The sequence below is a fragment of the Octopus sinensis genome, unplaced genomic scaffold, assembly GCF_006345805.1.
Source record: "Octopus sinensis unplaced genomic scaffold, ASM634580v1 Contig04592, whole genome shotgun sequence".
Lineage (NCBI taxonomy): Eukaryota > Metazoa > Mollusca > Cephalopoda > Octopoda > Octopodidae > Octopus > Octopus sinensis.
In genome coordinates, this window is record NW_021827591.1 from 1 (window position 1) to 17,500 (window position 17,500).

The following is a 17,500-nucleotide window of genomic DNA, read 5'->3' on the forward strand; positions in this document are numbered from 1 at the left end:
TATGTGTGTGTGTTGATTCGTCATATCTGCGTATGAATATTTGCAAGTTCTGTTGAAATAAACAAACATAAATTATGGGACAGGAAGGTTACTCTTATGATGTGTGTGTGGTGTGTGTGTGTGTTGTGTGTGTGTGTGTGAGGAACAAATGCTGTGTTACTTGATGATGCCTTCAAGTTGTTGGTGACTTCAACAACTCATAATACATGAAGTCCTGCAAATATAAAAAAGAAAAAATACAGCATTAATATAAGATATATGGGTGCATGTGTGTTTGTATGTGTTTGTTTGTGTATGTGTGTATGTATGTGTGTATATATATGTATGTATGCATGCATGCATATATGTATGTATGTTTAGCTGTAGGCTGAACAATACAGACCAAAATATACAAATATATAAAATATACAAATATATAAAATATACACTAGGTCAAAAAAGATGAACAAGTGTAAATATATACATACATATATATGTATGTGTGTACGTATATGTGTGTAATGTGTCCATCTGTTCTAATTTAATTACATTCTATGTCTTTGTGCAGCTGAAGATTGCTCTACATTTCAAATTGATGTAATGATTGCATTGTTCAATTAAATGGAGTTGCATGAAACGATTGTACTGCATTACCTCTGGATATCCTTGTCGCTTATTTTGATATATATATATATATATGTGTGTGTGTATGTATACATATATCTATGTGCGCGCGTGTGTGTTGTGTATCTATATATATATATATGTACATATATACATATGTAGTGATGGAAGCTAGACAGACTCTGAAGCTCTTACTTACAATGAGAAAGACAGATCCTAGCAAAGTGGCTTTCATGTTCACATCAAGGTCCATTGGAACTGAAGAGAAAGAGGAAAGAAATAAGAAATATCAGAAGAGGGATGGTGGTGGTGGTGGTGGTGGTGGTGGTGATGGTGGTGATGGTGGTGATGATGGTGGTGATGATGGTGGTGGTGATGGTGGTGGTGGTTGTTGTTCTGGTTTTGGTGGTGATTTAATAATGGATATCCATGGCTGATTGTTCATACAAATGCATTTGTCCATGTGAGTGTGTGTGTGTGTGTGCATGCATGTGTATGTGTGCATCCTTGCATGTGTGAGTGCATGTGTGTGTGTGTGTATTTGTGTGTGTGTGTGTGTGTGTGTGTATGAAGGTATGTGGCTTAGTGGTTAGGGTGTTGAATATATATTCCACAGAATCTGGGAAACTGGCTTTATGAGTCTATAGCTCAGGAAGGGCTTTTAGGGGGTGCATGGCTCAGTAGTTAAGACATTGGACTCATGATTGTAAGATTGTGGTTTCTGTTCCTGGACAGGGCATTGCATTGCGCTCTTGAGCAAAACACTTCATTTTATGCTGCACTCAGCTGGCAGAAGTGAGTAACCCTGTGATTCCATACTTGTAGACTAATAGATGTAAGTGTTCCCACTGATAAAGATATATCTGTAAAGGAATTTGACAAATTAAGTAAATATAAGGACCTGTAAATTGAAATACAAAAGATGTGTCATCTTAAAGCGAGAACTGTTCCTGTTATTGAGGGTACCCTAGGTATGATAAAAAAGGGATGTCAGAAACATCTAGATAAGATCCCAGGAGAACCATGTCTCAGAGAAATCCAAAAGATTGTACTGACAATTACTGCCCACATCCTTAGACAAACCCTGTCCATTTAAATGTCTGTGTTGTATTACATGAAGATATTTCCCTACTTCCCTCCCCCAAGTTTTCAGTCATATTGTAATATCTCTTATCCTTCACTCGCCCTAGGACCCTGGGTGTGTTTTGGCAAGTATCTGTAACAAAGATGCAGATTAAAAGTAAATAACAATAATAATGATAATCTGACTGGGCCTGATGAAGCCTTCCGGCTTCACAGACCCCAGTTAAACCGTCCAACCCATGCTAGCATGGAAAACGGACGCTAAATGATGATGATGAGGATGATGATAATAATAATAAGAATAATAAGAATAAGAATAATAATAATAATAGTAATAATAATAATAATAACATTGTTTTGTCTTTGTATGAAAGATAGGCTACAGCAAATATTCTGCTCAGTACCACAGATTTGCTTGTCAGTTGTTTGACCTTAACCAATTGACCATGTCCCTTAGTGGCTGTCGATATGTGCATCTCTGATCACAAGCAGAAGTAGTGGGGGCCATGTGTTGAAAGGAATTCTTAGAGGTTTGGATAATTCACCTTTGGAAACATGGGTGGTTCATTCAACATCCTTAAATAATCCTTATTCATGGACCTTTTGAGTGGGATGAGCTACTCAACCCCCAAAAAATTCTAACTGGGCCCCACCTGCAAGGTTATGTGCTGTGTATCTTGATATGAGATCACCATGTCGTGCACATATGGTTGTGATGCATGTGCCTGGTGTACCCTTATTAGATGTCACTTTGATGGCATGCACTGCTCTCTCACTCAATAATAATAAAAAAAATTGATAATAATAATAATAATAACAAGGATAATAATGATAATAAACTTACATGAGATTCCAAAATTGTCAGCTTTTGTAAACATTTCCTTGACCAGTCCACTAAATTCCTTGCTGATTGTGGCCACTTTTCTGGACATATCGGGACTGTGGACCTGTTTGGGATACACAATAATAACAACCATGTAAGTGATATCTGGGGTTATAGAGATGGCTGACAATTTGTCTGTCTGTCTGTCTGTCCGTCTATCTGTCTGCATATATCACTGTATGTCTGAATGAATGTGAGACAGAGTATCTGTATGTGTGTGAGTATATATATGAATGTGTATGGCTGTATTTGTGTAACCAGGCGGTGGTGGTGGTGGTGGTGATGGTGGTGGTGGGTGGTGTTGGCGACGATGGTGGCGGCGGCAGCGGTGGTGGTGTGTATGTTTGTGTATGTGAGGGTTTGTGTGTGCATGTGTGTGTATGTGCATGTGTGTGTATGTGCATGTGTGTGTGGGGGTGTAGTGTGAATGTCATATGTATGTCAGCGTGTGAGTGTGTGTGTGTGTGTGTGTGTGTGTGTGTTTAACCAACTTCAACTGTTCATTGGTAAAAATAGCCATGACCACCACCACTAAATACTCCTACAGTTCATTCTCCAATTTTCAACAACAAAGCAACAACATAGTACTTACATAAAAGTTCTGGTCCCCTATACAGCAGGGGCCAGCCCACATACAATACGGGCCTTGGATTTTAAAAACGACTTCATCATTCTCATTCATGACATCGAATAGGGGTCTAACGAAGCTGCATCTGTTTGAGGAGGAAACAAAACAAGAGGTAGGGGTTAAGATGAGCAAAAGAAAGGGACTCCATGTGTGGTCACTCGGTCTGCTAGACATAGTAACCAAATCTATCTCAAATTATATGCTACTGTCATAAGAAAGGACACCTCAGAAAATGTTGTTCTAGATAACATGTGGTTGAATAGCAGGTCAAGTTATATTGGGAATATATATACTCTGTGTGTGTGTGTGACCCATTATCGTGAAGCTAGAGAAATCAGATGACCGTATATAACATACATATATATATATATATATAATATATATATATGGAAATGGATGTGTAGCATTCAATTAATAATTATATATATATATATATATATATATATATATAATACACACACACACACATATATATATATCATCATCATCGTTTAACGTCCGTTTTCCATGCTAGCATGGGCTGGACGGTTCGACCAGGGGGTCTGGGAAGCCAGGAGGCTGCATCAGGTTCCAGTCTGATCTGGCAGTGTTTCTACAGCTCGATGCCCTTCCTAATGCCAGCCACTCTGAGAGTGTAGTGGGTGATTTTTATGTGTCACTAACTTGGGACCAGTCAGGTAGCACTGGCATTGGCCACATTCAGATGGTGCATTTTTATGTCACCAACATCGGAGCCACTCAAGGGGCAGTGGCATCAACCACATTTGGATGATGCTTTTTACATGCCACCAGCACAGGAGTCAGTCAGGAGGCAATGGCATAGACCACGGTTGGATGGTGCTTTTTACGTGCCACCTGCACAGGAGCCCATCAGGGGCACTGGCTTCGACCTATGCTTGAAAGATGCTTAATACATGCCATCAGCACTGAATTCTCTTCTCTAGAAAGATCAATTTAATCAAGGCTGAGCTGGGACTAAACAATGGCAGCACCTCCAAGCATTCTGTTCCCCCTACTCAAAAAAATGTACCCAGCTAACATCAGTAAAAACCCAACCTATTCACATGGTGCTTTATTTAGGGACTTACCGTTGTTTAACTTTACCAATAACCTTGCCAACTGGAGCTTCTACGACGACCTCCAAAGAACAGGGGTTACAACAGGCAAACCAACAGCATCCGGCCCCAATTTTCAGCTCTCGGGTCACTTTCATTACTTCCTGTTGTGTGGGGAGAAAGAGAAGAAACTCATAAGAGGGGTACCAGGCTATACCGCATAAAACAGAAAAGGGTGGCGGTGGTGGCAGCGGCGGCGGCAGTAGTGAAGGTGGTGGCGGCGGCAGTAGTGAAGGTGGTGGCGGTGGTGGTGGTGATGTTGGTGGTGGTGGTGATGATGGTGGTGGTGGTGGTGGTGGCAGTGGTGGTGGAGGTGGAGGCAGTGGTGATGATGGTGATATATATATATATAATATATATATATATATATAGGGGAGCAACCAGTGGGGAAGGTTGGGGTAAGGAGGAACGATGGCAGGAAGGGGTTGGTGAAGGTTCCTAAGAAATAAAAACGTAGGATATTGAAATAAAAACGTAGGATATTACGAGGCGGGAGGGTACTAAAGGGGATGGTCGGAATGAGGCAGTGTCAGGAGGAAGCGTAAGATCGGTGGGCAGTTGATGAGCTATGGCGCTAGCAGCTTCTCTTTTCACAGTGAAAGCATATGAGGAGAAGGGGTAGTGGGGGGAGGGGGAGGGAGTAGGGCGTACCCGGTGTAGATGGTGAGAACAGGGTATACTGGTATTGGTGTGGACCCCCCCCTCCCCAACTCAACTCTAGAATATCTGTATTTCTTTCCTCTACCTAATTACGTTACTCAGTGACGATAAATGCTGTGACTACAAAGACCCGGGCTGCTTTCTGCAGCAATTCCACATACCCCCTACCCATTCTAAGTACCCCGGATCCCCAAAGTACCCTGGATCCCCAAAGTACCCCGATCCCCAAAGTACCCCGGACCTCGTTGCCCCCGTGCCGCTGACACGTTAAAATGCTTGAACCGATCGTGACGATGCCGGACCCTCCGGCCCCTGTGCAGGTGGCACGTAAAAAGCACCCAATCCACTCACGGAGTGGTGGCGTTAGGAAGGGCATCCAGCCGTAGAAACTCTGCCAGATTCAGACTGGAGCCTGGTGCGGCCCCTGGCTTCCCAGACCCGGTCAAACCGTCCAACCCGTGCTAGCGCGGAAAGCGGACGTTAAACGATGATGATGATGATGATGATGATATATATATATACATACAGCAATAATTGCTACTGTTACTTCTACTATCACTAATTCTATTACAACTACTACTTTTACTACAATTACTACTTTGACTATTGTTACTACTCATACTACATCTACTACTACTACTACAACAAGATAGATAGAAGAGGTTGTAGTACTCACCTGTCCCATATTGTCAATCATGTGCATGACGAAACCTCTCATACTGCCCAGACATTGTCTCATACATAACTCTGACTCTGAGGAGAGAAAGAGAGAGAGAGAGATAAATAGATTGAGAGAGAGGGAGAGAAATAGATTGAGAGAGAGAGAGAGAGATAAATAGTTTGAGAGAGAGAGAGAGAGAGAAATAGATTGAGAGAGAGAGAGAGAGAGATAAATAGATTGAGAGAGAGAGAGAGATAAATAGATTGAGAGAGAGAGAGGGAAAACAAAGTTTGTGGGAGGAAGGAGGGGTAAAGAGGCACATAGAGGGGGAATAGAGAGTACAGAGAATAACACAAGGTGAAAGAAAGTGAGAGAAAGAGAGATGAAACACATAGATAGATAGATAGAGAGAGAGAGAGAGAAAGAGAGAGAGAGAAAGAGAGAGAGATAGTGAAAGAGAGATAGATAGATAGACAGATAGATAGATAGATAGATAGAGAAGAGAGATAGATAGATAGATAGATAGATAGATAGATAGATAGATAGAGAAAGAGAGATAGATAGATAGATAGATAGATAGAGAAAGAGAGAGAGAGAGTGAAAGATGAGAGAAAGGGAGAGGAAGCACTCAGAGAGAAAGATCAGAGGGAGGTTGGAGAGTGCGTAGAGGAATTAGGGAGATAACAGAGAGAAGATAGTGTTAAAGGGAGAGAAAAGGGGCAATGAAGGCCAGAGAGGTAAAGTTTTATGTAAATTTGAAATAAAAATTTGGTAAGTTTAGTATGACTCTTTACTATACAGAACAATAATGAAGAAAGGTGTGAAAAGGGTGGAGAAGGTATAGAGAAGGGGTATGAGAGAGTTGGAATAGAGAAAAAGTACCAAATACTCCATCTTACCTTCTGCTGCTATGTAAACCTGCTGACCCAAAGAATTAAGGACAGTGTATTTGTTTGAAGATTCAAATGAGGTAAAAGCTGGAGAAATAAAGTGAAGAAAGAAAAAAGGAAATTATTTAAGAATGGGATAAATAGAGAGACTGTTGAATGATTTTTCAACCTCGCCATATCTACAAAACAGTTTATATCTATGGAAAAAATTATATCTCTCAAAGAACCAAGTAACTCCAGAGTGTCCAATGTGAAAAACATGAAAAACAAAGACATATTTAACAGACCTTCATCAGCTGTTGATCAGATATCAACATAATTTCAACACTTTGAGACAGGCTCACTACCTCATTAAACCTTAGCTATTTACAAAACAGTATGGAGAAAGTTATATTATATCTCTCAAGGGTGTCCAGTTAATTCATTGACGGCAATTTGTTGTCATTTAATTTGTCCCCAGTCAATTCGTCATTGGTTAATTTGTCCCCAGGTCAATTCATCGTCAGTCAATTCGTCAAGATCATAGGCAAAATGGAAGAACAAATGCCTGAAGTAACTTGAGAGTGTCTACAGGATGGCAACAATAAACAGAGATATTCATGAAAAACAGGAAAAACAAAAACATGTTTAACAGACCTTCATCAGCTGTTGATCAGATATCAACATAATTTCAACACCTTGAGACAGGCTCACTACCTCATTAAACTTTAGCTATTTACAAAACAGTATGGAGAAAGTTATATTATATCTCCCAAGGGTGTCCAGTTAATTCATTGACGGCAATTTGTTGTCATTTAATTTGTCCCCAGTCAATTCGTCATTGGTTAATTTGTCCCCAGGTCAATTCATCGTCAGTCAATTCGTCGTCAGCCAATTTATCGTCAGTCAATTCGTCGTCAGTCAATTCGTCGTCAGTCAATTCATTGTCAGTCAATTCGTTGTCAGTCAATTCATCATCAGTCATTTCGTTGTCAGTCAATTCATCATCAGTCAATTCGTCATCAGTCAATTCGTCATCAGTCAATTCGTTGTCAGTCAATTCATCATCAGTCAATTCGTCATCAGTCAATTCGTTGTCAGTCAATTCATCATCAGTCAATTCGTCATCAGTCAATTTGTCATCAGTCAATTCATCATCAGTCAATTCGTCGAGATCATAGGCAAAATGGAAGAACAAATACCTGAATTTTTAAAAAAACGCTTATTTTAAGGTTTGCTGTATTACATGTTTATTTTGTCTTATAACTTAAGATTGTGAGCAATTGCTTTTAGAAAAATCATTTTTTGGCTTGGATCATATTTTTCCATGAAACAAGTAAAAGAGTAAAAGAGAGAGTAAAACATTTCAGCAATCTTTTTTATATATAGGCGCAGGAGTGGCTGTGTGGTAAGTAGCTTGCTAACCAGCCACATGGTTTCGGGTTCAGTCTCACTGCGTGGCATCTTGGGCAAGTGTCTTCTGCTATAGCCCCGGGCCGACCAATGCCCTGTGAGTGGATTTGGTAGACGGAAACTGAAAGAAGCCTGTCGTGTATATGTATATATATATATATATATATATGTGTGTATGTGTGTGTGTTTGTGTGTCTGTGTTTGTCCCCCTAGCATTGCTTGACAACCAATGCTGGTGTGTTTACGTCCCCGTCACTTAGCGGTTCGGCAAAATAGACTTATAGAATAAGTACTGGGCTTACAAAGAATAAGTCCCGGGGTCGATTTGCTCGACTAAAGGCGGTGCTCCAGCATGGCCACAGTCAAATGACTGAAACAAGTAAAAGAGTAAAAGAGAGTAATTCCTAACAATATCTCTCTACATATAAAGCTGAAGATGTCTGTGTATGGCAGGTTTGGTAGCCTTCAACTAACACTATCTCCTCCAAGACCCTGCAGCGCAAGTTGACCAAAATTGAGAGTATCATAGAAGAAGGCTTGCTCTTCCGTAGAACAAAAAATTCAAATCGGACCATGTTAACACCAAAAATTATTTACATCAAAAAGGTGCTTTTTTTCTATGAAAATCCCTATTTTTTACGATTTTTTGACTGCTGTGTCGTCATTTTTCGGTGTATTTCAACCAGAAAAATGTTCACTTAAAGAGAATAAAAAGCTACATAATGCAAAATTTTTATTTTTCAAAAATTCCAATTCTAAAGGGTGGAAACAAACCTGAGCAACGCCGGGCAATACTGCTAGTTTGATTATAAAAATATAGGATTTTATTTAAACATCAAATGGTAGAGAAAACAGAAATCAAAGGATTCCATAAATCAAAAACCATTGAGGAACTTTGAGTTAGACCAGCAACGATCAAACAACCAAATAGTCCGCTTAACATAAGTTAAATCTCCAAAAAGTTGAACTAACAAACACTTAGACCAAGGGTTTCGCAGTAAGGTACATTCAATATCAGTTAGACCACTAGCATTAGCCAGGACTTACTCTCCAAAGCATCCACTTGTTGTTGTATGAGAATTTGATCCACCATGGTCAAGTATTCCAGGCCAGGAGGGCAGTTGGACGTGTTTTCTGGACGGGCCATCCATTGTGGCATATTTTGACCACCTGCAAAATATAGATAGGATGATACTGTGACTGAAGGCTGGGGTACCTAAAGAGATAGACAGACAGACAGGCAGGCAGGCAGGCAATAGATAGATAAATAGATAGATAGATAGATAAATAGATAGATAGATAGACAGATAGATAGATAGAGATAGATAGATAGATAGATATAGATAGATAGAGATATGTTTCTTTATTGGCCACATAGGGCTGCACACAGATGGGACAAGTTACAAGGTAGAGCTTTTCTTTTGGGGGAGAAGAAAAAAAAAAGATGGCGTAGGTTTTCGATCAAAAGGGATCGTAAAAGGGAAAAAAGAACAAAAAAAAGGAAAAGAAAAAAGAAAAAAGGGAAAAAAAGTAAATGAAAAATGAAAAAAGAAGAAAAAAGAGGAAAAAAGGGGGAGAGGAAAAAAACGATCAATAGGGATCGTGTATCACAGTGTCATGATGTATGGTGTAAAGGGGAAAGCAAGTAAGGTTTATCCGTGGAAAGAAAAGCCTACGAAAAAGACCACGGTTCCCTTGGTCAATATTGTTATATGTTACCACATTTAGATAGATAGATAGATAGATAGACAGACAGATAGACATACAGACAGACAGAAAGACAAACAGACAGACAGGTAGATAGATAGATAGTTAGATAGATAGATAGATAGAGAGATAGGCAGATAGATAGACAGATAGATAGATAGATGATAGATAGATAGATAGATGTACAGATAAATATATAAATTTATATAAATATGGATAAGATCGTTAATTTAAATATCGAACTTATCAAGTGGCCAGCATGGGAATAAAAACCTTCAAAGGTAATAATTATTATTAAAATTATAATTTAGGGTATCTTGGAAATAGCAGCCAAAACTTGACTCTAAAACCACATTAAATGTTCACCACCACGCTGGAAATAGCAGCCAAAACTTGACTCTAAAACCACATTAAATGTTCACCACCACGCTGGAAATAGCAGCCAAAACTTGACTCTAAAACCACATTAAATGTTCACCACCACGCTGGAAATAGCAGCCAAAACGTGACTCTAAACCACATTAAATGTTCACCACCACGCTGGAAATAGCAGCCAAAACTTGACTCTAAAACCACATTAAATGTTCACCACCACGCTGGAAATAGCAGCCAAAACTTGACTCTAAAACCACATTAAATGTTCATATGAACATTGTAGTGTAGTGGTGGCTTTTTACATGCCAAACACACACGAACACACACACACACACACACACACATATATACATGCATAAACATATATTATGTCTACATAATTAGGTAGGCATTCATGTAACTCTATTAATATCTGTCTAAAATCTATCCACTTTTTTGATTCTCTTGAAAAAATCATTTTGTTTGTTAGTATTTGTCCCATAAAGTCAAACTTTAGTGTAAAAAGAAAGAATCAATGCAATTCTTATAAATGTTTGAGATGTACATTTTTATATCAACCATCGTACAAACAATAACTCTGAGCACCTTTTCAAACTCCACCCATCTAACACCGTGGACATATTTACAAAGTAAGAAAAAACAGCACAGCTCCATGACTTCAGGAAACATTTTTTCACGCTGAGAGTTGCTGAAGCATGGAACAAACTGCCGGCATCAGCTGTTAGTTGTCGGAGCACTGCATCCTTCAAAACTTCCATGCTTCCTGAGATTCTCCAACACTACACTTGATTTTCTCCCTTCCATACACACACAAGCATGTATCTGACTCATACATTGTTCGCTTTCCAGACATTTCTACATTACTGCATGTACTTTATATGCACTTTCTGACAAGTTGTGGTGCACCTGAGCACTGTATACAAAAATTTCATTATTATTAAATGTTTGATAGGCGTAGGAGTGGCTGTGTGGTAAGTAGCTTGTTTACCAACCACATGGTTCCAGGTTCAGTCCCACTGCGTGACACCTTGGGCAAGTGTCTTCTACTATAGCCTCGGGCCGACCAAAGCCTTGTGAGTGGATTTGGTAGACGGAAACTGAAAAGAAGCCCGTTGTATATATGTATATGTGACCACGTGTGTACCGTTGGCGATTTTTTTTTTTTCCCTCTGTCTTCCTTTCTCTGGATCTTTCCTTCTCCTATGTTTCCGACGAAGAGCTCCGCTCGAAACGTTAAACCCTCCTTCTTTCCTTCTTTCCTTCTTTCCTGAGCGTCCAATAATACTATATTTGTTCCACGTCCTCGTGTTGTTGTGTCTTTTTGTGCTTTCTTGTTTGGATTAACTATATATGTACACTATCGTCAGAAATTAATTAGCACCCTTGATTTGCTCTTCACTCAAGGTATGTGCTGTCACCTAGTGGCCATATCTCGAACTATTGCTTTGTTGCGAGTTCACTGTTGCACAGAACAATGACGTAACTTTGTTTGCAGAGCAGTTTGAGAGTCTACAGCCTTATGATGTTGACACAGCAGTGCTACAAATTGGAGTGCGGATGCAGACAAATCTTCCTTTGTTTAATAGATATAGGTAGCGCCTCGCAAGGACCGAAATCACACCATACTAAGTTTTCTCATCGCGTAAGACGTTTTGAACAGCTCATAGGTTAATTGATTTAACCTATTTAATGTAGAAATTTGAGAAGTGCTAATTAATTTCTGACGCAAGTGTATATATATGCGTGTGTGTGTTTGTCCCCCTAGCATTGCTTGACAACCGATGCTGGTGTGTTTATGTGTCCGTTACTTAGCGGTTCGGCAAAAGAGACCGATAGAATAAGTACTGGGCTTACAAAAAGAATAAGTCCGGGGTCGAGTTGCTCGACTAAAGGCGGTGCTCCAGCATGGCCGCAGTCAAATGACTGAAACAAGTAAAAGAGTAAAGAGTAGGAGTAAGAGTACAGCTTAGATATCTCATGATTTGTGCCTCTGACTGTCGCATACGAACATGAGAATGCCCCCGACCCCATGGGCAAAAGAATGAAATAATTAAAAATATACATTACAAATTAAACTCCTTAGTGGCTGTGTGGTAAGTAGCTTGCTAACCAACCACATGGTTCCGGGTTCAGTCCCACTGCGTGGCATCTTGGGCAAGTGTCTTCTGCTATAGCCCCGGGCTGACCAATGCCTTGTGAGTGGATTTGTTAGACGGAAACTGAAAGAAGCCTGTCGTATATATGTATATATATATAAGTGTGTGTGTATGTGTGTGTTTATCCCCCTAGCATTGCTTGACAACCGATGCTAGTGTGTTTATGTCTCCGTTACTTAGCGGTTCGGCAAAATAGACCGATAGAATAAGTACTGGGCTTACGAATAATAAGTCGACTAAAGGCGGTGCTCTGGCATGGCCGTAGTCAAATGACTGAAACAAGTAAAAGAGTAAAAGAGTAAAGAGTATGTACCCTGTTAGTATATAAAGTACCCTTGTTATATATAATATAGCCATCGACATACCTGTGTTTTGAGGCTGGGCTCTAGGCTGATTAAATCCTATGGCTGATTCGGAAGTGAACCCTGGTGGCACAGGTGGCTGGGATTTTGAGGCATTTGTTGTTGGTGGGGGTACATACCCAGGTGGTGCAGGAGGCTTACCTTGACCTTGGCCTGATACTGGTGGCTGTGAGTAGCCTCCTGACTGGGGTGGGGCATAGCCAGGTTGTTGACCCTGGTAGCCTTGAGGCTGCTGGTTTGGATACCCTTGTTGTTGATTGTAGTGTCCTTGTGGTTGCTGGTTAGGGTACCCCTGGGGTTGCTGTTGAGTAGGGTAGCCCTGAGGCTGTTGCTGATTAGGGTAACCTTGTTGTGGTTGCTGTTGATTAGGATGCCCCTGTGGCTGCTGTTGTCTTGGGTAGCCTTGTGGTGGCTGCTGGTTAGGGTACCCCTGTGATGGTTGTTGGTACCCCTGTGATGGTTGTTGGTACGCCTGTGATGGTTGTTGGTACCCCTGTGGCTGTTGTTGGTTTGGGTACCCCTGTGGTTGTTGCTGGGTTGGGTACCCTTGTGGCTGTTGCTGGGTCGGGTACCCCTGCGGTGGGGGCTGTTGTTGGTTGGGGTAGCCCTGTGGTGGTGGCTGCTGAGCGTTGTATCCTTGTGGCTGTTGCTGGTTTGGGTACCCCTGTGACTGCGGCTGGGTAGGGTACCCTTGCGATTGCTGTTGAGGGGTAACATTCGATGGAGTAGAAGGTGGTAGAGTTGGGTATGCACCTTGTGAAGGAGGTGAATCAGGGGCTGCTTGCTGTGAAGAAGGGGTGTCATCAGAATCTAAAATATAAAATATTGAAAATATTAAGAAAACAGTTATATACATACATACATACATACATATATATAATAATAATATAATAATAATAATAATAATAATAAACGTATATAAATAATAATATATAAACGTATTGTTTTGTTTTTGTTTTTGTTTTTCCAGTTTCAGCTCTTGAGCTGTGGCCATGCTGGGGCACCGCCATTGTGGTGAAAGAGTACAGCAGGGATCACCACCCCCTGCCGGAGCCTCGTAGAGCTTTTAGGTGTTTTCGCTCAATAAACACACACAACGCCCGGTCTGAGAATCGAAACCGCGATCCTGCGACCGCGAGTCCGCTGCCCTAACCACTAGGCCACAGATACATTTATATAAAGATATAAATGTATCTGTCAAGACCCACCAAAAACTGAGCAAATATAAAGATCTTGAAATAGAAATCAGCAAAATGTGGAACCCGAAGACTAAAACAATACCTGTTGTTATAGGTGCCCTGGGAATGATAGCAAAAGGGGCTGATTGCTACCTAACTCAGATACCAGGAAACCCAAAAATGGCAGAAATTCAAAAGATAGTGCTCATGGGAACTGCTCATATCCTACGCAAAATACTTTCTATGTAATCTCAAGGTTTAAAACAAACCTAATTTTCGTTTTTTTTTTTTTAGACATTCACTAGTACAACACCCCAAAAAAACCCCAAATATATGGCACACTTGGCATAACAACAACATCAACTTCCAACCTGTTGCCTCTTGAGGTCTCTGGGTGAGACTTGGAGCCAACTTGTACAAATATGAAGCAAAAGTCAAACATAGAATAATAATAATAATAATAATAAAGGGTAAAATTAATTAAACAATTAATGATTAATAATTTTACCAAGTAGTCCGGTATATAGTTAATCAAAGCCAGGTGGGTTCGTTATTTTTTCACTTTACCTGCGTGAGTTGAGAGTATTACTGTCTGGGAGATATCTTATGGTAGTGGAATAGTATTTAACTGCTATTTCTAAATTTTGGTATGTGGCGAAGCAATTTTTGCTGAACCCTAATTATAATTATGCTGATAATTATGGAATTCATTTGAAAGTGGAACGTTGCTATTGAGAGAAACGGTGACTATGTTGAGAAGTAGGGATGTAATTTATTTTGATGTATGATACATGTTCCTGTGTTGGTAATTGTACCTGTCCTAAACAAAATGGCATTACTTTTTGACTCATCCTTGTACAATGACAATTGTTTTGTCTGAATTCAATCTCATGAATCTTACTATATTATGCAATGATATATGCAAGTATTGATTCCTGAGAAATCACAGTAATAACAGCTATTGAATCAGACTCATCAGAATTATGTATAAAATTCATTTGCAGCAGTAACTTGAATTATCAATAATTTATAACTATATCGAGTTGGACATGTTTACATAAATATATTTTCATAGTACAAGCAGAACAAAACAGAACAAAGCAAGTCACTAGTTTGACTTAGCCGGTCACAAAGAGGGATGAATAGAAAAACAAAAGAAAACAAATAGAAAGAATAAAGAAATAGAAAAAAAAAAGTGTTTTCATTATCAGGCAGTATAATGAATGATTGACAGTTTCTATCTCGGTAAAAGGATTTTATTGGTGTGTTCTTCAATAATGCTTTTAATGTCCATGGGATGTATTTATTGACCCATCTATTTAGATAAGAAATCCATTTGTAGCTTCTCGTTTGTAGTTGTGAAAACTAGACTCTCAACATATTCATAGATTTTCAGATATGTGTTTGATAAAGCAATCTCTGGATTATTGTCTTGTCTGATAGCCAGTACCCATGGATGAGCTTAGTTGGGTAAACTCCATATATATATATATATATATATATATCTCATGAAGTACATTTGCCACTTAAATGTGGCTAACCTGTAAGGGTCGCAATAGAGGACATTAAAGCATTCGAACAGATAGATGATTCAAAGGCAGACAAGAGAAACAACAATTAGAAGGACAGGCAAAAATCGACGAGTCATTTGTGGCCTTGTTTCCTCAGTCAAGTACCAGAAGTCACAACAGTTTCAGGCAGTTACACTTGAGACAGTTCGATCTTGTTACCCCCCAAAAAGTCTAAGCATTAGACTCCTTTGTAAGAAAGCTAGTGAATGTGTAAGGTAACAAAGACAAAAAACAGAGAACATGGTACAACCAAGAGGGCTGCACTTCCCAATGGTACCTATGGTTAGGTGAAATGTACCTTTCTGTGATACTGTAGTACCTGCTTACAGCTAAGTAGAGTGTACTTCACAATGGTACCTGTATGCAGTAAAGTGAATCACACTTCATTGTGGTACCAACTTACAACTATGGAGACTGTACCGCAATGTGGTACCTACCCATAAATATGAGTATTGTACTTTACTGTGGTACGCAGATATAGTGTGTACCTTTGGTATCTCTTTACAGACGACCCAAGAAAGAACCCTCAACTTGATCTATTTGAAACAATAGCCAAATTTCCTTCAAATCACATTCTACCATCTGAAATAAACAAATGTAGTCCAAGATACACTAATCCAAAAATATGAGAGGAGGAGTTAGGGTTTTAGTTAAAATCAGAGGGACAGTACTTGTAATATTTCTCGGGGTTTCTGAGGATGGGGAAGGGAAAAGGAAGACCAGACTGGCTGAAGCCTTGCAGTAGGGTGGACATTGCTCAGGCAGCCCCACCCGCAAATGGTCAGGGGTGGGTATTTAGCCTCATCATTGTCGTCGTCATCTTTGTAGTCATTATAATCATCATCATCATCATCATCAATATTGTCTTCATTGCTATCATCGTCATCATCATCAACATCATCACTATCATCATCATCATCATCATCGTCATCATCGTCGTCATCATCATCATCAACATCATCATCAACATCATTATCATCATCATCATCATCATCATCATCAAAGCTCTCTTTAAACTTACCTTTTTTAGATGGATTTGTGTCTGCCATTTTCAACTTGGGATCAAATCAAATATCTGAAATCCAAAAGAAAAAAAAAGCAATTAAATTTTACATTAATTATGAAATATCTAATTAAATCATAAACATCCGATTGCAATATAAACTGATCATTTAATAACTAAATTTAAGACTTTAAAAACATTGAGATAAATACAATACAATGCAATCAATATAAATTTTTTTCACCTTTTTTGGTACCTGAGACCATGGTTCTATCTTAATATAAATTCGAGTGATGTTTCTCTGTCTGTTATGTTTATATGTTCATTAATTTCTCCCAGACCATTGGTGCAAGGATAACGAAACTCAAACCAGCAACTCCCCTAATCCCAGGGAATGCCCTAAGGAGGGGGGGTCTGTTTTTTTAAGGGCTGCCTAACTGGGGCCCCACTGATCCACGCCCCTTCCGCCTATTTTTACTGCATTTTAAACTAAATACATGTCATTGGCGACCAAATCGGGGCAATGACAATGAATTTCATACCATGAACTCCCATGAAGTATCGTAAAGAGATTGAATTTCTAAAGTGCCACTTAAATGGGGCCCACTGATCCCCACCCTATTTTTAATGCTTTTAAACTAAATACATGGCATTGGTGATCAAATTGGAGCAATGACAATGAATTTCATACCATGAACTCCCTGAGAGTATTGTAAGGAGGTTCAATTTCTTATTTCTTTATTGCCCACAAGGGGCTTAACACAGAGGGGACAAGCAAAGACAGACAAGGGGATTAAGTCGATTACATCGATCCCAATGCGTAACTAGTACTTAATTTATCAACCCCGAAAGGATGAAAGGCTAAGTCGACCTTGGCAGAATTTGAACTCAGAATATAACAGCAGACAAAATACGGCTAAGCATTTCGCTCAGCATGCTAACAATAGAATAAGTACTAGGCTTACAAAGAATAAGTCCTGGGGTCGATTTGCTCAACTAAAGGCGGTGCTCCAGCATGGCCACAGTCAAATGACTGAAACAAGTAAAAGAGTAAAAGAATAAAAGATTATCTTGTAGTTAAGAGATTTTGACCATGTGATTATTTTATTCTTTTATTCTTATTCATGACTGTGGCCATGCTGGAGTACCACCTTTTAGTCAAGCAAATCAACCCCAGGACTTATTCTTTGTAAGCCTAGTACTTATTCTATTGGTCCTTCTGCCGAGCTGCTA

The 17,500-nt window shown here is 39.5% G+C and overlaps 1 protein-coding gene across 3 annotated transcripts; it reads right to left on the bottom strand.

The window, feature by feature from the left end:
* Positions 1 to 100: 100 nt before the first annotated feature.
* Positions 101 to 16,351, bottom strand: LOC115227557 (phospholipid scramblase 2-like). Of its 3 annotated transcripts, XM_036498657.1 has the most exons (11): positions 16,286 to 16,351; positions 12,988 to 13,325; positions 12,519 to 12,945; positions 8,963 to 9,085; positions 6,533 to 6,610; positions 5,649 to 5,725; positions 4,286 to 4,416; positions 3,162 to 3,282; positions 2,531 to 2,633; positions 803 to 861; positions 101 to 214 (listed from the first exon to the last, which is right to left on the bottom strand). In XM_036498657.1, the coding sequence occupies exons 1-11, from the start codon at positions 16,311 to 16,313 to the stop codon at positions 173 to 175; spliced, it is 1,527 nt and encodes a 508-aa protein (XP_036354550.1). In that variant the 5' UTR covers positions 16,314 to 16,351; the 3' UTR covers positions 101 to 172. The 3 variants fall into 3 exon arrangements, with proteins under 3 accessions (XP_036354550.1, XP_029654211.2, XP_036354549.1); XM_029798351.2 differs by having other exon boundaries at positions 8,963 to 9,082; positions 12,519 to 13,325; XM_036498656.1 differs by having other exon boundaries at positions 12,519 to 13,325.
* Between the last annotated feature and the right edge of the window lie 1,149 nt (positions 16,352 to 17,500).